Genomic DNA, 23310 nt, shown 5'->3' on the forward strand with positions numbered 1-23310 from the left:
ATATCATATACAAAATATATCTTAAATAAATCACTATAGTAATTTTACAGTTTAACTTTCTATTTAGTTGATTCAGAAGTGGAAGTTATATATCTCTGCCAATTTTATTCTTATTAATTAACTTAGTAAATGTTACTTACTAGCAACTTAGTAGATAATAGCTTTAAAAAGATACTATCTTAAACACACAGTTTTTATTTAGAATTTTGCAAGCCTTTATCAGTTTTCTTGCTTTTAGTTTTTGCTAAGGAGCATCGTTATTCTTTGTGTTTAAGTGGATTTTTATAATTTTATAAGTAACTATAGAGGATCAGCTATCATAGAATAGACTTCATAGCATGTAGTATAGTTTTTCTGGTAGAACCGAAGTTGGTTCCTGGATTGCACGTGCTTTTGTTCTGAAGATTATTAACACTTCATTTAACAACTGGATATGTGGCTTTTTTGAATTATTAAAAATAATTTTTAGTGAATGGACTTCATTGGACTACCCCATTCAAAGAGTTTCTTTGAACCACTGTAGACAAATTGGAATGCCTTTAAAAAAAAAAAAATCCTCACCTGAGGATATTTTTCTATTTATCTTCAGTAGAGTGGGAAGGAGAGAGAGAGAAACATCAATGTGAGAGGGACACATCTACTGGCTGCCTCCCGCACTACCCCAACCAGGGCTGGGGACGAACTGCAACCGAGGTACATGCCCTTGATCTGAATCGAACCCGCAACTCTTTGGTCCATGAGCCAATGCTCTACCCCTGAGCCAAACCAGCCTGGGCAGAATGCCTTTTTTTTAACCTTTGTTAATAAATTAATATGTATTTTAAAGGGCCATAGGAAAATTACACTGAATAAATAAAATGCATATCTACCAGTGTACCTACACATATTCTATAGAATAGGCAAGATTATGCTGCAGTAATAAGCCTAAAATCTCAGTGACTATACACAATACAGTTTGCTTTTCTTATATGCTGCATGTCAATTGCAGTTTGACAGCACTGATGTCTTTGTTGTAGTCACTTGGGGACTTGGGTTGAGGCAGGTTCCACCTTGACACATGCTTCAGCTATTAGTTCTGGGGAAAGGGTGTTTCATGAATCTGCTGATACGCTTAAAACTTCTGTCTGAAATGACATAGTTCGTCTGGGCGAGGTGTGGCCACCCCTGAGTTCAGCAAACTGCACGATCCTCACATGGAACGGGGCCCTGGGTGTTGCAGATGGTACAGTTCACCAGACTCTTTTACGTGAGTGAGCATTTGGAAACTGCTGATAACCTTAGAGAATGTCTAGTTTAAGCTGACCATGGAAGGAAATGAATGTTTTCACCTGATCATCTCATTAGTTTTAGAACTCATATTGGGTTCCGTGTACTGAACACATACACACAGCCCCCCACACACAATTCTACAATGTTCAGATGATGTAGGAACCATTTTACAGAAACATTTATACCACTGGGGATGTTGGCATTGTTCCATACACACTGTGGACAGGGAATAACAGTGTTGTGGGGCCTGACCTGCTTTTAATTCACATTTGTAGGTCAGCCAAGACTATTCATAAATTTCATGACCACATTACAGTTTAGCAGGATTTTAAACTTCTTTTTTTTTTTTTTTTTTTTCCTCATGGAACAAGAAAAGGCCAAATTTTAATTTGGAGTTTTATTAATAAGTACTGTGTTAGGAGAAAAATGAGTGCTACAAATAGCTAACAGTCTAAATAACTAATATAATTGAACCATTAGACTTATAGGCAGAATTCACACTAAAGTGAAAATATTGTAATTTGTTGTAAAGATCCAGTGCTTTACATTTACTTTTTAATCTCACACAATTAGGTATTATTTAATTATTGCTAACATTTCCTGATTTTTTTTTTTTTGTAGGTATTACTGATTTTCCTGAAATATTTTGTGGAATTTCTCAGAAGCTAGTTAGTGTGGAAGCCTTTGCTCTAGCTGCAAAATATTATTCTGTACAAAACTTGGGAATATGTACTCCTTTTGAACAGTTGCTTGTAGCCCTTCAAGGAACTCAAACACAGAAAATTGGTAAGTGTGTTTGTGCATGGGTATGTATGATTTTTCTTCTTTTTAAATCCTCACTTAAGGATATTTTTCCATTTATCTTCAGATACAGTGGGAGAGGGGGAGGGAGGGAGGGAGAGAGAAAAACATCCATGTAAGAGAGACGAATCAATTGGTTGCCTCCTGCATGACCCCAACCAGGGCCATGGATCGAACCACAACCAAGGTATGTGCTCTTGACTGGAATCGAACCTGAGACAATTGGGTCCAAGGGCTGACGCTCTAACCGCTGAGCCAAACCGGCCAGGGCTGTGTATATGTCTTTAGGCACTTAGAAGCAGTATATGGTTCATATATGTGTATCTTTCCAACATATTCTTAATTTAATGTTAGACCTTATGTCATGAGCCCACTTAGATTGGCTTATGCCAGATGGGTTTTCTCAAGTACCTTGTTAAACAGAACAACTTCATTAGGGGGTCTCCACATTGTTTTCTATTTGGTAGTTCATTTATCAGTCTTATTCTTTATAGTTAATTGTTTTATGTATCAGGGAACATTTTAATACTATTCTGTGGGTCTCATTTTATTAATTCAAATTTGATTTATAGGAGCTAAACGAATAGAGATCTATTATATAGATACTACAATAGAATCTCTGTATTATTTTTACATGTACTTACAGAAAACATCTATATCATCTGATGGTTCTTATTAAGTTTTGTTTCTTTAATAACAGTATTTAAATTTTATTTTTACTCAGGTGAAAATGTGAAGCCAGATGAGTTTATGAATTTGAAAAAATCTCATGAAGTTCAGGCAATGTCCGCGCTGATCAGCAGTATTGCTGATTACTGTGGAATAAAGCAGGTAAGAGTATTTTCCTATATTTTCAGGTGTTGTGATATTGCTAATTTTTTTTGTATCATTCAAGTTCCCTTTTCTATTATCACTAGCCTTTAAAATGTCATTAAATAATAGCTGTCGTGAGATATGTCAGAGCCTTTAAAACTATGCTCTCATTTTCCAAATACTCTAATTATAACAAATCTCTACTAAAAATAAGATATTACTATTAATGTTTTACCACAAATTTTACTCTTTTCAGACTGGATAGAAGTTAAAAATAATTGCCTTTGACAGGTTGTAACTCCAACTTGATGCAGCATTACGATGATGACATTTTTCAAAATTGTTTGGCACTAGGTGTTCTCAGGACCCGGCCAAACTGCAATACAGGGCACCTACCTCATTATAGTAACAGAAAGAAACTATGTTTTAGAACTTGGATTCTTTTGCACTGTCAGAATTACAATGCATTCCTGTTGTGAAAAATCGCTTTTGTGTAATGTAGTGATGTTTGAAAACAGATGTTAAAATAAAATCCCATAAAAATAGTAAGTTATTTTTTTCCCTGGCTTATAAAAATAGTAAGTTATTTTTCTTATCCCTATGAGAACATCTATGGGGGTAATGGAGGATTTTCCCTCCTTCGATTTTTATTATGTGTTACAGTCTTTTCCATGGATTCTTCCAGACTTGCAGAGAGTCTGAGGATAATTAGGAAATTATCACAGTGTGGGCTAGGGGTGCAGAGCCACTTGTGACAACATAGATCTCTAGGGCAGAGGCTGGAGGCAAGAGCTAAGGCAATAGTTTTCAACCTTTTCTGCAGTGCATCACACCTAAGCAATAAACTTTCCGTATTAGTAACAGGCTCACCGTGGCAGTGATGCTCAGCTGGACAAAAAGGTGCAGGTACACAGTAAAACTTGGACTCTTGCTGTACACATCACATGGGTGAATATTAGAAGCATAAAACTGAAAGGGAAAAAATAAACAATTTACAGAAGACTACATATTTTGTGGTACCATTTTTTTAAGCTCTAAAGCAAAATAATGTTATGTTCTAAATGCAAACAATTATAAGAAGAAAACTATTAAGCAATGGAATCATAATTTGAGAATAGTTATAATAATTTGAGAATAATAGGGGAAGCAGGGAGATGGGTTATGGACAGAAAACATAATTAATGCAGTAGAAATACTAACGTTCTAGTTTTTAGATGGCTGGTCAGTTCTTAGGTATACCAGGTGCTGTTGGACACCTAACCCAATACTCTTGGGCATTACCATTACCATTTCTGTGCCAGCCTGCTTTCTACCTGGCAATATCTGCATTGTTTTCCCTGGCTGCTGAAACAAGGCATTGCCTGCATACAGGTTCTGGGAATTCATTCCTCTCTGTGACAACCTTGAACCAGTGATTGCTACAAGTTGATATACAAATACATCAGCTCCCTGGCATTTCAGGTGGATGGTTCTGAGCTATGTCTTCTTCCCTAGCTCTCAGAGTTTCCTAGTGCATTTCCAAGTTGCCCTAAAGTGGTATCTCGATTAATAATGCACCTTTTATTGGGCTTTCTTCCTTCCTTTTTTTCTCTTTTCTACTTCCCTACCCTTTTTTTTACCTCCCAAACAAATCAGTTATATTTAAATCTCCGTTGTAGACTCTGCTCTGTTGTAACACAAAAACTAAGATGAGGGGTATTTATTGGGCTTCATAGCTTTACATTTCAACTATATTCTTTTATTTATGTGAAATACTACATAATAATAAACAACTTTACATTAATAAAGCAGATTTATTTATTTATTTTTGTTCAGGTAGAGTGGGAGAGAGAGGAACAGAGAGAGAGAAACATCGATGTGAAAGGAACACATCGAGTGGTTGCCACCCGCACAACCGACCAGGGCCGGGGACAAACTGCAACCGAGGTACGCGCCCTTAGCGGGAACCGAACCCGGGTCTCTCAGGACCGCAGGCTGACGCTCTAACCGCTGAGCCAAACCGGCCAGGGCCAAAGCAGATTTATTGTATGTCTAAAGAGCAGAGAAATTTTGAAATAGCTCAATGCATCATGTTAGACCAGCTTTAAGGGAACTTTGTCAAAGCAAAGGAGATTGTTCCAAGTGAATGAAATCACCTAAAACAAAGACTTTTACAAGGTCTTTCTCTTAAATTACTTAATAGCAATATTTGATTTCCACAGTAGTTTAGTTTAAAATGTATTATATATGTACTACTTTTACTTTTAAAATGCAGATTAAATAAATGCAGATCTCATGATGATAGGTGGAAATCCAGAATTTGAAAGACTTGCCTTCACTAGTGACCCTGGAGAGCTATTATTAACTGTGGTGAAAAATATTTTGGGAGGGCAGGTTTTACAGAGAATATGAAGAATTTAGTTTCGAACATGTTAAATTTGAGATGCTTATTAGACATTTAAGTGGAAATGTTAGGCAGACTGTTGGATATATGAGTATGAAGTTCATGAGAGAATTCCATATTGGGGTTATAAATGTATTTAAAATTTGAAATTTGAAAGTAATTAACCTAGAATGGTAATTAGATCTCTAGGTCAGTCAACAAACTATAACTCTTCTATGTGAATTATAGTACCATACTATTGAGAAATGTCAGCGCTATGTGTAACAATGTTTCTGTGAGAAAATGTCCTAAGCAGAATTAGACTAGGAAGGTCGGTCACACCAGGCATTGGATTGAAGACTCCTCTCTCATCTAACCTATAAGATGATCCAGGATACAATGTGAGTTTTCCATTCTATTGCTAATACTGCATCTCTTACTAAAAGTCAATTTGGAAAGGGCTAAAAGTCAACTTTGGTCAGTAAGTTGTAAATGTAAATTGGCTGACAAATTTTCTAGAAAGAGTTGCTCATTACTGAAAAGGCTTTTAGATATTGTGAAGACATTATTCTGAGTTTCTACAGCCATCTTGTAACCAGAGGAATTACAAATAAGATGGCCCAAAAGTTTATTTTGCTCCTTAGATCCCACATATAAATGAAATAATATGGTATCTGCCTTTCTCTGGCTTATATCTCTTAGTATAATACCCTTCAGGTTTATTCATGCTGTCACAAATGGTAAGATTTCATTCTTTTTTTATGGCCGAGTAATATTCCATTGTGTAAATGTGCCACAGGTTTGTTTTTTTTAAATAATTTTAGAGAGGAAGGGAGAGGAAGAGAGAGGTAGAAACATTGATGAGAGAGAACATCGATTGGTCGCCTCCCGCATGCCCCCCACTGGGGATTAGGCCCACATCCTGGGCATGTGTCCTGACCAGGAATCGAACCGGTAACTTCTTGGTGCATGGGTCGATGCTCAACCAGTGAGCCACACCGGCCACAAGCCACAGCTTTTTTTTAATCCACTTGTCTATAGGCACTTAGGTTGCTTCCGTATCTTGGCTATTGTAAACAATGCTTCAGTGAACATAGAGGTGCATATATTCTACGGTTGTATGCCATTGAACCTCTGAATGGTTCAACCGTTCTACTGATAGATTTTCTAAGTGAAGTGAATTTTCTTTATTGTTCAAAACTTGATGTTCTGTTACTTGCAGACAGAATTTTCCTGATTTAAAGTGGAATTGTCATAAACATGTCTGTAAACAAACTCAATTCCTCTTGGTACAAAAATATCTAAATTGGTAGGAACAAATATGCTGGTGTTTCCATCAACCCAGTGGTTGCTAGCATTAAGTTTGGCATTGACATTAGTGAGTGTGTTTTATAGAAGCAAAGGGTTCACTTTCTCTTGAGATTCAGATATGAGGGAATTGATTAATAGTTTCTACTGTATACTCCTTATATTCATGAGTATAGGTACAGTAACTTCAATTAGATTGTATTTCCTTAAAATCAAGATATATTACGTTTCTGTGTTTCCCACACTACCTAGCCCGGAGATTAACATAAAAAGGGGGTATAGGAAATTATTTCGTAACCTAGTTACTTATTTAGGGTACATTATTTATTAGAGTCTTACTATGTACTACTCAAATTACAAGACCCTTGAAATTTTTGAGGATTTAATTTATGATATGCATTATTTCGAATAAAGGAATGTTTTCTTGAATGTCTCATACTTATGACAGGGTTTAATTGATTTTAGGAATTAAAGATAGACAATAATATTAGATAATTTCTTAAGATAGTATTTCTATAATTGTCCATTTATTTCTCATGAAGAGGCATGACAATACAATAATCTTGGTAATTTTTTATTTCTCTTATCATGCTTAGTTTTATTGATGTATTCTCTAATTCTAGGTGTTCGGTTTGATAAATTTGGTAATTGTATGCAGTCATGTAACCACCACCATAATCAAAAATATTTCTGTCATGATAAAAAGTTTCCTCATGCCCTTTTGCAAGTTATTTTCTCCTCCATTCTCAGGAAACTGCTCATTTGCTTATAGTTTTGACTGTTGTAGAATGTCCTATAAATGGTGTTTTGTGTTTGACTTCTTTCCTTTAAATCATAGCTTTGAGCGTCATCATTGTTGTGTGTATTTACTCCTTGTTCCTCTCTCTTCCTGGGCAGTATGCCATGCTATGGTTATTACCACGATTTGTTTTTCCATTTCCCAGTCCGTGACCATTTGAGTGGTCACCATTATTTAGCTGCTATTACTATTCACTTACAAGACTTTGTGTGGACATCTTTTTATTTCTTTTGGATAACTAGCCCAGAATGAACTTTGTAGATTATATTGTAAGTGTTAAGGTAAACTGCCAGTGTTTTTCCAAAGTGCCTGTACCATTTTATATTTGTGCACATCTCATTATGATTTTAGTTTGCATTTCCCTGATGACTAGTGATGTTGGGCATCTTTTAATATTGGCCATTTATATGACATTTTGTGAAGTGTGTGTTCAAATAATTTGCCCATCTTATTTGTTTATTGTTTTAAACTTATCTTTATTGTTGAAAGTATTACAGGTGTCCCTCCTTTTATTTATTAAAAAAATTTTTTTTAACCTCACCCGAGGACATTTTTGCTTTTATCTTCAGCTAGAGTGGGAGGAAGAGAGAGAGAGGAACATTGGTGTGAGAGAGACAAGATACATTGACTGGTTGCCACCCACACAACCCCAACCAGTGCAGGGGACAAACTGCAACCAAGGTACGTGCCCCTAGCAAGAACTGAACCCGGAACTCTCTGGTCCGTAGGCCAGTGCTCTAACTATTGAGCCAAACTGTCCAGGGCCAGATGTCTTTCCTTTTAATTTGCCCATTTTTCACTTATTTGGCTTATCATTGAATTATAAGAGTTCTTTATGTATTCTGGACATGAAGAATGTGTCAGGTAAATGATTTGCAAATACAGTATTAGTACTTCTTTTCCTTTTTAACTATGTATTTTGAATAGCAAAAGTTTTAATTTTTAATGAAGTCTATTTTTTTTATTTATTTTATTTGTAGTTCATTCTTTTTATATCCTACCTAGGAAATTGTTGCCTCTTTCAATGTCACAATGATTTTTTATGCTTTCTTTCAGAATTTAGTAGTTTTTACTATTACATTTAGATCTGTGATCCACTTTTAATTAATTTTGCATTTGGCATGTGACAAGCAGAGTTTGTTTTTCCATGCAGACATCCAATTATACCAGGACCGTTTGTGGAAAAGACTGTTTTCTACACTGAATTACCTTAGTAGTTTTTTCAAAAATCAGTTGTCTCTATAAGTGTGGGTTTGTTTCTGAACTCTATTTTTTCACTGATTTATGTGTCAGTTTTTATACTGGCACTATACTGTTTTGATTACTGTAGTTTTATATTGATTCCCAAATCATGTAAATCCTCTACCTTATTCTTTATCCAAAAGCGTTATGCTTATTCTAGGAACTTTGCCTTTTTGTATAAATTATAATATCTGCTTGTAAATTTCTTGTTAAAAATCTGCTGAAATTTTGATTAGGATTGCAATGGATCTATATGTCAATTTGGGAGAGTTGCCATCTTAAAATTGAGTCTGATGTTTTGTGAATATGGTATCTCTTTATTTAGATCTTTTAAATTTTTTCTCTGCAGTGTTTTATAGTTTTCAGTGTATAAGGATCTTATACAATCTTTGTTACATTTATTCCTACATATTGTATTCTATTCTTGTTTTAAATTTTATTTTCTAATTGTTCTTTGCTACTGTATTGTATATGTTCTAATGGTTCATTACTCATTTCTAATGATCCTGTCTTCTGACATACTGGTAAATTCACTTCTTGTGTTAGCTTTTTTTGGGGGGGTATATTCCTCAGGATTTTCTGAGACACAATCATGTTATCTATGAAGAAAGAGTTTTAGTTCCAATATTTATGACATTTACTTCTTTTCCTTGACTCATTATACTATCTATCTTTAAAAAAGTTAAATAAAAATTATGACTGTGGTTGGTTTTTAATAGGAATCAAATATTAAAAAACTGTAACAGGTTGTATAAAATACAACCATTTGTTTACTTGCTTTGTAAAACTACATCAAGAATGCTTTTTATTACTATCTGACCAAAATCCTTCAATTCACTCTGTTTTTCTTTAGGTAATTGACCTAGGTTCTGGAAAAGGCTACCTAAGCTCCTATTTGTCCTTGAAGTATGGCTTAAATGTTTATGGAATCGATTCCTCAAATACCAATACTCACGGAGCTCAGGAGAGAAACAGGAAGTTGAAGAAACATTGGAAAGTCTATCATACTCGGTCAAAATTAGATGTCAGTGAACTGGCATTAAAAATGGCAAAAGAAAAGAAAATGCAAGATCACACTGAAAACAAAGCAGACATGGAGGGAGTACGTAACAACAATCCTACAAATCAAGAAATGATGTCTACATCAGATTTTTTGCCAGATTTTTCGAGCTCTGTAATTTCTAACATCAGAAAACAAATGGAAAACCTACATGTTTATTCACATCAAGAAGAAAAGTTGTGTTTTGAAAATGCCTTTTCCCCTATAGACCTTTTGCCTATTAATGCCATAGAACCTGCTTCTTCAACCCAAATACCTGAGAGAAAAATGTCTGAAGCAAATAAAGAGAGAAAAAATGCATCAGAGTCAAGTGAATCAAATATATACTCACCTTTAACATCTTTTATTACTGCTGATTCAGAACTACATGATATTATTCAAGATCTGGAGGTGATTTCACGTTTGAATTCCTTAATTTTTTCATAAAACTGCTCCAAGACATACAATTACATTTTAATGGTAGCTTAGCTAACTTACATAACTTATTTGGTTACATTAATCTAAAGGACTAAGAAAATAAAATTATATGTAGACTTTTATGATTCTCACAGCTATCAACATCTAAGAGTACAAAAACTGACCATTACAGTTTGCCAAAGTAGAGTGCCCTCTGCTCATTTCAAGTGTCCTAAATCAAACAGAAATATTAGCACAAAAGCCAGTAAGCTAAGCTCTCATTTTGCATTTTAGGGATAGTTAAATTTCCAGTCCAAGAAAACTCATACATTTTGATTTATATTTGAGGTAAAGAGATATCTAGGGCAATATTATATTTAATGTTAGCCTTGGTAACCAAATATACAATTTTTTGAGCAAATGTGGCTTCTGAGTATTTTTAAAGAATTTTAACTTTTTCTAAACTATATGTCAAATTATGTAACTGAAAGAAAATATATCTTAAACAAAGGTAACCTTGTATATTGGAACAATATGTAGAGGAGCTTCTAGAAATCATTTGGCCTAACTTGTCTTAAAAAATAAGATAGCCTTTGAAGTTGTAATATTCTACTCATTAAAATTTTCAGAAATTCTTTTTTTAAATTAAATGTATTGGGGTGACATTGGTTAATAAGATTATATAGGTTTCAAGTGTACAGTTCTATGATACATCATCTATATATTGCATTATGTGTATACCACCCAAAGTTAAATCTTCTTTTCATGACCATATATTTAACCCCTTTTATACTTTGCTACCTTCCCATCCCACTTCCCTCTGGTGACCACCATACTGTTGTCTGTGTCTACGAGTTTTTGTTTGTTTTTCTTCTCTGTTCATTTGTTGCTTTTAGTTTTATATCCCACATGAGTGAAATCATATGGTTCTTGACTTTTTCTGTCTCACTTATTTTGCTTAGCCTGATAACTCTCAAGGTTCATTCATGTTGTCACAAATGGCAGTATTTCATCTTTTCATATGGCTGAGTAGTATTCCATTGTATTTATGTACAACATCTTCTTTATCTAATCATCTATGAAAGGACACTTTGGCTGTCTCCATGTCTTGGCCACCGTGAATAGTGCTGCAATGAACATAGGGGTGCATATATCTTTACAAATAAATGTTTTCAAGTTTTTCAGGTAGCTACCCAGAAGAGGGGCTACTGGATTATATGGTAACTATTTTTAACTTTTAGAGGTGCCTCCATGCTGTATTCCTTAGTGGCTGTACCAGTTTACATTTCCACCACCAGTGAACGAGGGTTCCTTTTTCTCCACAACCACTCCAGCACTTGTTATTACTTGTGTTGTTGATAATAGCCATCCTAACAGGTGTGAGGTGCTACCTCACTGTAGTTTTGATTTGTGTTTTCCTAATGGCTAATGAGTTGTGCATCTTTTTAATATCTGTTGGCCATCTTTATGTCTTCTCGGCAGAAGTGTCTGTTCAGGTCCTCTGCCCATTTTTAAATTGTATGGAAATGTTATTTATTTTGGATAATTACCCAGGAGTTGGATTTGTAAGTCATAGAGAGTAAGTGTATGTTTTTACTTTATGGTAAACTGCCAATGTTTTCCAAAGTGCTTGTACTATTATTATCCTCATTTTACAGATGAGGATTTTAAGGCACTGAAGAATTAAAACAAACTTGGTATATTGATCAAGATTCCGTGAGTACATGCACCTATATTCACTCAGTATGTGTATACATTAAACTTAGACTTTGAAACAGTTCATAGGAGATTGTTTACATATATTGATGTTATAAAATGTAGAACAAAAATGTTTATATTATATTTAAAATTGCTGTATTTGATATAAGGAGTGAACTAAGTAAACTTTTTGGTTTTGAAATAGAAATGTTAACTTGTCACCTCTTGTTTATTATTATTATTATTTTTAAGTTTTGAAGGGTAATTTGTGAATAAGTGAATTTAAAAAATTGATTAGTAAGATATAAATGTGTCTCAAATCACAAGTTTGTCACAGTAATGCATGCTACATTTGGTTAGTCCAATCTTTACTTTGGCTAGTTTTCAAGCAAATATTAGTTGTAAAATAGAAAAGAGAAAATTCAATGGGCAAGTAACCAAAACAAGGAGAAAATTCAACTCAAAAGCATGTCAGTTGTGATAAGTGATCACAGTCATTGTGTCCATAAAAGGAATGATTATTTGTTATGAAATTAAAAAAAAAACCACATTATTTTCTAGGTAGAATGTTTAAAAGCCCCACATATCCTAACGTACATTTAAAATCTTCACTTGAAATGTCTTTTCAGCCCTCCTTTTAATTGCCAAAATTTATTTTTCTTCTCATTTTGAAAGGATTGCTTGATGGTAGGTCTACATACTTGCGGTGACCTTGCTCCAAATACTCTGCGAATATTTACCTCCAATTCTGCAATCAAGGGAGTTTGCAGTGTGGGTTGTTGCTACCACCTCTTATCGGAAGAATTTGAAGAGCCACATAAAGGTACAAAGTTATCATATTTCATTTATTTCAGCATAATGTCCACTTTCTAACTCCACCTTTTTTGTTAACATTATTGTCATTTTGAATTAACATTTAAAATAATATTCGATATTCTTGCAATTTTAATATCTATTGAAATCGGGTGCACTATCACCTTATGCATTTTATTATAGTTTCATTGCTCATTAAATAGTCTTAGTGCATGCTGAACATTGCAGACATTGAAAATTTTATGTGGTATATCATGTAGAGAATGTCTGTTTAAAAATACAAGATATACATTTACTAAAGTTATTTTGTTATGAATATAGTTTCAAGGTTTGCTTTTGTTTTCCAAACCTTTGTTGTTTTGTGAGGAATTTTGATATTGATATTTCTCAAAAAGAAATTCCTTCTGTACTTTGAAGAGGCAACACACTATGATTTTTAAAACTGCAAAACTGTGCAATGGCATCAAAATGATGGTATTCAAATGGTGCTCCCTGGACTGAGATGGTGCCTGGAGAGCTATGTACACAGCAGGATGTAGGGCACCCCATGTACCTTCATCCCCAGCAGCTCTTTTCATATGTTATGAAAGAAGAAGATATGGTTTCAAAACCGCTGGTTCAGAGTAGATGGTTATTTAGTCTATTAATATCAGTGGTTCTCTTTTCTATTAGTTTAATGAAGTCTCTATCAACATCCAGTGTCCCTTACTAGGAATTTCTAAGCCAGGAAGTTGTGTGCATATGTATGATGTTGTTTGTTCTTTTCTCATCTTTAAAATCCCGGTGGAAAGGATATTTCTGTTTCTTATCTAGTTGTGTATAAGAGGTAAAAATTCTGATTATATAATTCTGCTGAAATTTGACCACCTGAAACTGAGGTCATCCACCGACCTGGCAAAGGCTTTTATAAAAAAGAGTTAATTAAATTTGATTTCTTTTATGTCACAGTTTTTAAAAGTATCTTTTATAAAATGTGCAGAAGAAAAAAAACTAATATAAAGAGATATGTAGATTGAGAGAAGGAAAGAAAATTGGCAAGACGTTACAAATAGTTTAATTTAGATGGAGAATGTATGTTTTTGTTGCCATTATTTATCATTTTATTCAGAGTACAAAAATCATCAAGTTAAAAATTTGGAGAAAATAGTGAACCTAAAAAAAGAAAATATATATTTATAGTAAAGTATATACCCAAATATTTACACCATATTACTCTTATTTTAAAAAAAAAAAGTTTTTATTGATTTTAGAGCGTGAAGAAGGGAGAGAGAAATTGAAACATTGATGTGAGAGAAAGATGGACTGGCTGCTTCCTGCACCCCCCCTACTGGGGATCGACCCCTCAATCCTGGAACCTGCGCATGTACCCTGAACAGGAATCGAACCAGAGACTTCTTGGTGCATGAGATGATGCTCAACCAACTGAGCCACATGGGCTGGGCTATATTACAGTTTTTGTGTGCATCATTTCTAAAAGAAAGAACTCTTTACTACAATTACAGTTTTACAGCTTTTGAAATATTAAGTGTGTAAAGTTTTCCTGGACCAACAATAGCGTAAGATTCTATATAAGGAAGGTGTGGTTCTTTTTTTTTTTTTTTTTTTTTTTTTTTTTGTACATGCCCCTAGCGGGAACTGAACCCGGGACTCTCTGGTCCGCAGGCTGACATTCCAACCACTGAGCCAAACTGGCCAGGGCAGGAAGGTGTGGTTCTTAGTTCAAGAATTTCCTCTTTTTTTCCTGCCGGTGTGGCTCAGTGGATTGAGCACTGTCCCATGGACTGAGAGGTCCTGGTTTGATTTCAGGTCAGGGCACATGCCTGGGTTGTGGGCTCGATCCCCAGTAATGGGCGTGCAGGAGGCAGCTGATCAGTGTATCTCACATCGATGTTTCTCTCTCTCCTCTCTCTCTAAAAAATCAATAAAAACATATCTTTTAAAAATTAAAAATAAAAAGAATTTTCCTCTTCTGTAGGTACAATGAAATGGGTTTTCTTTAATAATTGGCTCTGTTGGAAGTAGATGTAGACTGTTGGCATCTTTCAATTAAGAGGTGTTGTCCTGCAGTGTAAGATATTTAACTTCACCTGCCTGCTTCTTTCTTTATCATCATGCTCCCAAAGATGCCTTCCCCTTCCAGAGGCCTCTCTGTCCTCTTTAAGCAGTGCCTTCTTAGACTCTCACCTCTGGTCTTGCTGGGCCCTTGCAGCCATTGCACTGGGTCATCAGGTCTCAGACTTCATTTCAGTATTTCCCACCGCGGAGCAAATACTCTCTTTTGAACAAGTGAGTAGGAATAGAAAAGAAAAAAAAAATCACTGTTGCTGCATTGGCAGCTGCATTTCATACTAGTAGAAGATAATAATGCACTGTGCTTGGCACTTTATGTCTAATAAAGGGAGATGGGGAAGGGTTCCTAAAACGTCAGTAATTCGGGAAAGAAGAAATTTAAATAGATGAAATTAGCCCTTAATCCCAGGAATCAGATAATCCCTGTTAGTAATTTAACATTTCTTATTTTCAAAAATTATTTAGAATAGAAAAATCAAATAATATAAAAATATTTTTTAAATGAAAATAAAAAGTAAGTTTCCAGACCCATGTGTTCAGTTTCTTGTGTATCTTATCTTTCCAGAAAAGAAAATACATACATACATTCACACTATATTTTTATGTGGAGTGTTGGAAGATCAGTAGAAGTTAATCCGACAAAGAAGTGGGAAGGATGGTACAGACTGAATAAACAAAGGCAGGGAGTGACAGATGTTCAGCATCATTTCCGTCTCTTTGCCTTCCATAGTCAGTTTCTCTGAGTCTTCTAGGAAAAATAGTTGAACAAAATAACTCTAATTTTTTTCACTTGAAATGGAGGCCTCAGTTAACAGATTTTCAAGTATTGGTCTTGATCTGGCCTGGGTAGAGGCTGTTGCGCCTTCTCTTCTCTAGAGTAGAAGTTGCCGTTGTTCACTGAGGTGATAGGACCTCTTTGGTTTCAGGGTTCAGATAAGAAGTGTTGCAAAGGTGTGTTACAACAGTGACTGGCAGCTACAAACTCTCATTTTTCCTGCCAGTAGGCACAGTCAATTCATGGAAAGACTTTTCTGTCAAAAATAACTTAACCAGTGAGAAACATTGAGATTATCAGGCAAACAATACTAGCCTTAAATGGCAAAAGTTATTAGTAATATCTTAGTGTTACTTGCTTTTGTCATTCATGCCTGAAATGAACAGAGTTGGAAGTTTTGCTTGTCAGGAAAGCAAAGGATTTGCAGAGGAAACAGGACTGCTGGTATGGTGAACTGGGTGGAGAATATGAAACATGGGTACCTTCAAATTATTTGGAGGTCAAGAAAAGAGTTGGAATGCCAAAAGATAGGAGAAAAAATGTAGAAAAATAAGTCATAGGAATAACAAAGCAACCTTGGTTTGTGCTGCAGTTTTGCCTTCCTTTGGATTGCCACTTTTTTTTTTCCCATCGCGAAAACCAGATAGGAAAGTAGGAAAGGTAACATACCCACTTCTTTCCCACACTTCTAGCTTCTTTTCTTTTTGCCTTAACTTGGCTATGGTAAAAGAGAGGAGATATGAACCATCTCTTGCAATTTTTGTAAGCAGTGTTTCTCAACCCTGGTTGCCCAGCAGAATAAATATATTGCCTCCTGTGTGGAGGACCTTCTGAAGTATAATCTTTTGAATGTAAGTATTTTAAAGAAGCTCTATAGATAATTTTGATAAACATGTTTGGAAACAAGGTATTTATTATGATTCCATGAGAAGACATACAGAATTCTAGAGGATGATTTGTAGAAATATATTCAAGATTATTTACAGTTATTTCAACTCCTTCCATGCAGAGACTTAGGTGGACTTGACTTACATACTACTTTGCAGATCTAAACCAAAGGCTGAACCCATAAGGGCCCAGGAGGGTATATCAAAATCCAGAGTGCAGAGAGAGCTAGACAGCTGCCTCCCTGCCCCCCAAAAAAATTTCTTGAAGTATAGAGCTCCGAGTGAAAACCTGGGGAAATCAAACATAGAGGGTGGAAACCAGGTCCTCAGTGCACAGTGAACTTAAGGTTTAAAAACTAGACACAATCAAGGGGGCGGGGAATGTAGAACAAGAAGGGATGTCCAATATAAGTATGTGTATCACTAGAATTTTGATAGCTTATCTGGATTGATGAGCAGGTGTGTGTGTGTGTGTGTGTGTGTGTGTGTGTGTGTGTGTGAAGGCAGTGGCAGAGTTCTGGGCTTTTTATCACTGACTATTTGGATAGATGGAATATGGATGTAGTCTACTTTTCTATATAAAACATACAAGGGTGGACAAAAATAGGTTTACAGTTGTTTGTGTGGAAAATAATGCAATAACGAATAAATAATAATACAAGAATAAACTTTTACGTACTCAGAACTGTAAGCCTACTTTTGCCTACCCCTATTTACTCTGTAGTACTAGTATTCCTTACCTAAATAGAAATCCATCACTATACCATTTGATCATTATGTTTAACTAACTTACAAGGCCAGGTGTTTGCATGTACAGGGTTAGCATATTTCCTCTCATATGTCCAGCACTAGGTACCATGGAGTTATATCTCTGAATGATCAAGTATGTCATGTGTCTCTCTCTTCACATCTTACACACCTGCCCCTCACCCTCACTTTGTTTGCACAGCTGTTTTTGAATTTGAATTGGGGCAGTGTTGCCCTTTGGGATGTAAATGTTGAGTTATTAATAGTCCAACATAGTATACTAGAAAAGTCTGGTATGTACACTACAACTTTTTATGATGATATGTACTATGTAAACATTATGTGTTTTACATGAATATGTTTACCCAATACACTGTGGTAGACCATAGAGGTGGTCTTTCATGAATGTCAATTTTCAAAGGTACCCAAAGCTCTCTGAGTCACTATGAATACCGAAGTTATAACATATGTTTTAAAAACTGCTTTTAAATATTTATACATTATGGGCCAGTAGTTCCTAGGAGAACAAGAAATACCAGAAACAGTTTTATTGCAGTTCTTTATAGAATATATATGTTTTTCCAAGCTTGACGTGTTTTATTGTTTTGTCTTAATATTGATTATTATCATAATTAATTTTTCAATGCTTTATTATTTCTTCCCCTAGAAGTTGGAGAGAGAATTTCTTTAGGTGGTTTTTCCCAGAGAGGTAGGAATGTGCTGGAGCAAACACTGCTGGTTACCTATCCAGATCTGCACATCTATTCTCCCTCACTAACTGACCTGTGATTTTTTTGTTGTTGTTCAGATACAGCGAGAGGGAGACAGAGAGAGAGAGAGAGAGAGAGAGAGAGAGAAACAGAGAGAGAGAGAGAGAAACATCGACGTGAAAGGGACACATCGAGTGGCCACCACCTGCACGACCAACCAGGGCCAGGGACAAACTGCAACCGAGGGACGCGCCCTTAGCGGGAACCAAACCCGGGTCTCTCTGGACCACAGGCTGATGCTTTAACCGCTGAGCCAAACCGGCCAGGGCTGACCTGTGATTTTGTGTGGACATCAGTTATTGGGAAGATGAAGCTCTTCTGTAGCTTCAGAAATAGGTGACTCTGAATCTAAATTAGTCACGGTAACCCCATGTCTGTAGTAATGGATATGAGACACAATTCTTAACAGTGAGGCATGAGGAGCATGTCTCTGAGGGGGTTTCCTGGAGTTTTTGTTTTATCTTGTTCTCAAAACTGAACAGAAAACAAGAACATCACTGTCTTCTCTGCCTCTGGACTTGGTCATCTGTATGTGGTTGTTCAGCCTACTGTGTATTCTGTCAGAAACTGGTGTTAGTGCTGGGTCTTGCAGGCCTAGTCTGAGGGATGGAAGGTTTTTTTTTTCCCTTATAAGTTTATCTGATTATTTCAGAGGCTTAGGAGGGCAGGAGAGTAAAGGAAGAGCTGGGACCCTATAGAGTCACATCAGATGGCATCATAGAGCTTCTTCCCTGGCCTTAAATGGAGGGTGTCCCTTTAGGAGCAACACTTGTCGTGGAAGAGATTTGCTTGGTCTTTCTCTACTTCTTCCCAGCCCAATGCCAGGAAGCCTTCTAGTGCCCTCCAAAATACTACAGATCATCAGAGACAAATATAAATGGTGTACCTTTGGAAGCCTTTAGCCTACCTTCATGCTTATTCCCAGCATTGTGTTACAGCGCATTAGGGCAGTTCTCCCAAAGATCCCTCCATTTCCTTTTGTCTTTTAAACCAGGGAAGGAATGCAGATCATCTTTTAATGGCTCCTTTCAATGTGGTCCTGCCATTTTTGTATCAAACGAATTTGTCAAGAGCACATGATATCTATCCTACTGTGGATGGTGTCTCTATGTGCCAGGTAGGAATTTACAGGAGGAGGCTGGATACGTATAAAGTTGCTGTCGTTAAGGATTAACAGTTGGTTTCATTGCTTTAAATTTAGAGGCACTTTACCTGGAAAAGTGTCTGGAGGTTTAAGAAAAACATGTTGAGAATATTATTTGAATATTTAAACATACTGTTTAAAAAGAAGCTTACCTTATATTTTGAGATCTTTTAGATAATACAGTATATGGTATTAAAAAGTCACAAGACAGCCCTGACTGGTTTGGCTCAGTGGTTAGAGTGTCAGCCCTTGGACTGAAGGGTTGCAGGTTTGATTCCCAGTCAAGGGCACATACCTGGGTGGCAGGTTTGATACCTGGGCCAGTGAGGGTCGTGCAGGAGGCAATCAATAGATATGTCTCTCTCACATCAATATTTCTCTCTCTTTCTCTTTCTTCCACTATATAAAAAGCAATGGAAAAAATTATCCTCGGGTAAGGATTAAAAAAAAAAGTCACAAGACAGTTTAGCTAGTTAAATCATCATTAAATCCAATTTATATAATAGAGAAAGTATGACTCATTTGTATTCAAGTTGATAGGGGTGAATTGACCACATCATTGCAACAATGCAGTTGCTGTCTTTTCATTAAACACTTGAATTTTTTTTTACATCATGTAATATGTATTATTAAATTTTTCTGTCTCCTATGGCTTTTAATACTGGAAGTTTGGGGGATATAGAGGGAAAAGGCATGATTTCTCTTTTCATAAAAGCATATATTTTCCTTCCATCTTCAGCACAGTGGGAGACGTGATTTTTTCTGAGGAACCCACCACCTGCAGTTCAGCTAGATCCTGGCTAAATTAGAACATGTATTTTTTAAGCATTGCTGACTCCACAGAAAAACAAAGGGATTCTCTGTGCATAAAAAAAAAAAAAAAAATCAAAACAAAAGAGTTAAAAAGAGAGAAGGGAAAGAGGGAGGAAGAAGAGTTGAAACCAGAGCAGGGAACTGTGAGCCGTAAGGTTGCAGACAGTGTCCTGAGGCAAACACTTGTCACACTGGGATCTAGAGACTCATACTGGGCTTCTGCATGGTGAGAGAGCTGAACCGGAAAAGTCTATACTAAGCCATGACCTTGAATGAGATAAAGCAGTCTTCATTCAGAACCATATAGAAGCAAATTCAAATCCAAATTCAGGCCCTTGAAATTTCTACACAATAAAATTTACCAAATATAAGTTCAAAACTAAATATAAAGAGTGGAGCCCTGGCCGGTTTGGCTCAGCGGTTAGAACGTCGGCCTGTGGTACGGAGAGACCCGGGTTCGGTTCCCGCTAAGGGCATGTACCTCGGTTGCAGTTTGTCCCCGGCCCTGGTCGGTTGTGCGGGTGGCAGCCACTCGATGTGTTCCTTTCACGTCGATGTTTCTCTCTCTCTCTCTCTCCCTCCCACTCTACCTGAACAAAAAATGGAAAAATGTCCTCTGGTGAGGATAAATAAAAAAGAAAAAAAAAAAAGAAAAAAAAGAGTGGAGCAAAAGTAAGTTTACAGTTAATATGGAGACTAATGCAATAATTAATAAATAATACAAGAATAAACTGTGTTTCACATACAACTATAAACCCACTTTTGCCCTACCATGTGAGTGTGTGTTTGTGTGTAACATATTATGTATCCTGTCTACTCCCCATTCAACTAAAAATACTGAATATTGTTAAGTTTTCTTTCTTAAAAGCATTGAAATACTGTAAAGATTCAAGGTATTCATCCAAACAATATATAGGAGAATGCAGGAGCCCACAAAGGTGATGGAAACACTGAAGCTGCGGAGGGTATTTGTGTGCCATGCAAACTTGAGCTTGGTTTTTTTAACCCTACAAGGAGTGGGGGAGCAATGATAAAACCTGTACTTATGCACACAGAGGGGAGTCTCATAGAACTCAGGGACATATGCTCATAAGTTGAGACCAGAAAGGTGAAGACTAAAGTCAGGATGGCAGTAGTAGGATCACAGTAAATTAGAATTCAGGAAACGCTTAAGATTGTTTAAAGGAGATAAAGGAGAAGGAATTGACAAGGATTATCAGTTTTTTGTTTTTGTTTTGGCCACTGGGTAGATGATGGTGCAACTTACATGATGGGAAACACTAAAGAAGGACCAAGTTTGGGGGCCAAAGTTTTGAACGTGTTTAATATTTTTAGATTGCTTTGTGTATGAGCAATCATATTTTGGGAAAGTTTTATAAATATAGACTTCTAAATACATAGAAATGGAGCTATTGTAGCAAAACCACGTAGGACTTATTTTCTCTTATTTTCCAGAAAAATCTGTAAGGTAGTAGCTGACATTGGTTCATATGATTTAAGAGTGTGAGGGCAAATGTCTCTGCAGGTTTTTTGCTTTTGTTGTCTTTTGGCCTTTCACTTATGGTTACATAATAGCTGCGCAACTGCTCCAGCCATTGCAGGCCAAACGGAAAGACATATGAAGATGGGAGAACTTCTCCCTTCTGCAGCAGTATCCTTTAAAGAGCACACTGCAGCTTCTAATGAAATCAAGTTCTGTTAGTGACAAAGAAGGAGAAACAATATCGGCAGGCAATTAGTATTCTCTGTGAGAGAGAGAGAGAGAGAAAGAAAGAGATTAATACATGAATAAGGCACTGGAAGGAGGAGAGTGAGGAATGTAACAGCATGTACATGTAGCAGAATGTAATTATATCCATTGTCTAATTTGTTCTTTTAATAATATAACCCCTAGAGCAAACATCACCTTGCCATCACTTAGATAGGAGAGTACCTATCTCCTAAGTGAGTCAACTTAGTGTATGCAATTTGCTTAAAAGGAAGCTACTCTCCTCCCACCCCCATTTCTTTCACCTTTCCTTATGGCTAAGGAATAGCAGTGACCTTGATATCAAAGTTGGCAGCCAACTAAAGTTGGCAAAACAGCCCAACCCCTCTGGGTCTGGATATCATATTCTATACTGTCTGCTTTGCTCTGGACAAGAAGGAAATAGACTTCTGTCTGATTTATGGACCTATGTTCTGAGTTCCTTTGTGATGTCCTATCTAATACAGGTCGATCTGAAGTCTTGTTCTGAATGCTTCTCCTTTGTGTGAAACTTTTACCTTGAGACTTACTATATTTATGTACAATAAATATACAACAAGTTGACAATAGTAGCAGTAACAATCAATAGCAAATTATATATGACTTAGAAGTTACATGTTAATACATATGATTTATAAGTGATATATGACTATATCATTATATATGACTGTATATAATTTGTAAGTGATTTCTCAGAGATAAGGAAAAGAGAGAACATAATAAGTGTTAAAAGAACCATACCAGCTCAAAATAAAGGTTATTTCCTATTAGGAAATCAAGAAAGGTTTTGAAGGTGGTAACTTTCAAATTGATCTTTGTAGGGTAGAACTTAGGTAGGCAAAAATGTAAAGAGGAGCCTTCTAAGTATAAGGAACACAGTGGGTTAAGTTAAGGAGTGGCAGGTCACTCATTAAAGATGGATAAATACTCTAGTTAGGAAGTAATCTAATTCATGTGAAGTAGAGGAATGTGATATAAGGTGGAAAATAAAGGCAGGAGTCAGTCCCTAAAGCCCTCATATGAAAAGTCCATGGAAATGAGGACTTTTGAGCAGAACAGTAACATGACCAAAAAACAGACGTTGTCATGACCTTTGATTCTCAACACAGATTTGCTTGGACCCTAACAGTGGAACAGTGGAAAGGCAACTCAAACAAAATTATGGGACCAAGGCTAGGGGAACTACCCCAAAGAGGGTAGCCAGCTGCTTACATTGGTATTCAAAAGCCAAACTCTAGCCAGATATGAGTTGGCATCCATTATCAAAGGGTCATGTTGGAAATTTTGAGCACACACAGAAAGATTTTCTGATAGGGTACAAAACTATCCATGTCAGTTAATAAATGTTAATTTTTTAATGAGCACTTACTATGAATGAAGCACTATTCCAAATACTTTATTAACTCTTTTATTCCTCATAATACCCCTATAAAGTAGTACTGTTTTTATTTTGTCCATGTTCACATGAGAAAACTAACTCAAAATTAAGTTAAGTAACCTGCCTAAGGTCACAGTTAATAAGTATAAAAGTTAGCATTTTAGCCCAGTCAGTGTGGCTTTGGAACCACACTCTTAAATTTTAAAATATCAGGGCTGCAACCCAGTGTGTTAGTGTCTGGAATGGGTTCCAGTCTTATCACAGGACTAGAATCTAAACCAAAACCTGAGACAAAAGCATAGCAGACTGTGAATAAAATGAGGTGTGTAGAGGAAGCTACACCTTGGGGATATGCAAATGCTAGTTCTTCCTGGATGTAGAGTAGAGGTCAAACCCGAAACAGAAGACTAATTCTAAC

General features: G+C 36.1%; 1 protein-coding gene across 1 annotated transcript in view; it reads left to right on the plus strand.

Annotated features, from left to right (window-relative positions):
* The window catches only part of LOC118624655 (methyltransferase-like protein 25), an 80825-nt gene that overhangs the window by 10441 nt on the left and 47074 nt on the right, over positions 1–23310 (plus strand). Inside the window, exons 2-5 of the mRNA XM_036253068.1 lie at positions 1891–2055; positions 2795–2901; positions 9448–10044; positions 12424–12571. Of these exons, the coding sequence (XP_036108961.1) occupies positions 1891–2055; positions 2795–2901; positions 9448–10044; positions 12424–12571 (1017 nt within the window). The remainder of the gene's footprint in view (positions 1–1890; positions 2056–2794; positions 2902–9447; positions 10045–12423; positions 12572–23310) is intronic.

This window comes from Molossus molossus, unplaced genomic scaffold, assembly GCF_014108415.1.
Source record: "Molossus molossus isolate mMolMol1 unplaced genomic scaffold, mMolMol1.p scaffold_m16_p_10, whole genome shotgun sequence".
NCBI classification, from domain to species: domain Eukaryota; kingdom Metazoa; phylum Chordata; class Mammalia; order Chiroptera; family Molossidae; genus Molossus; species Molossus molossus.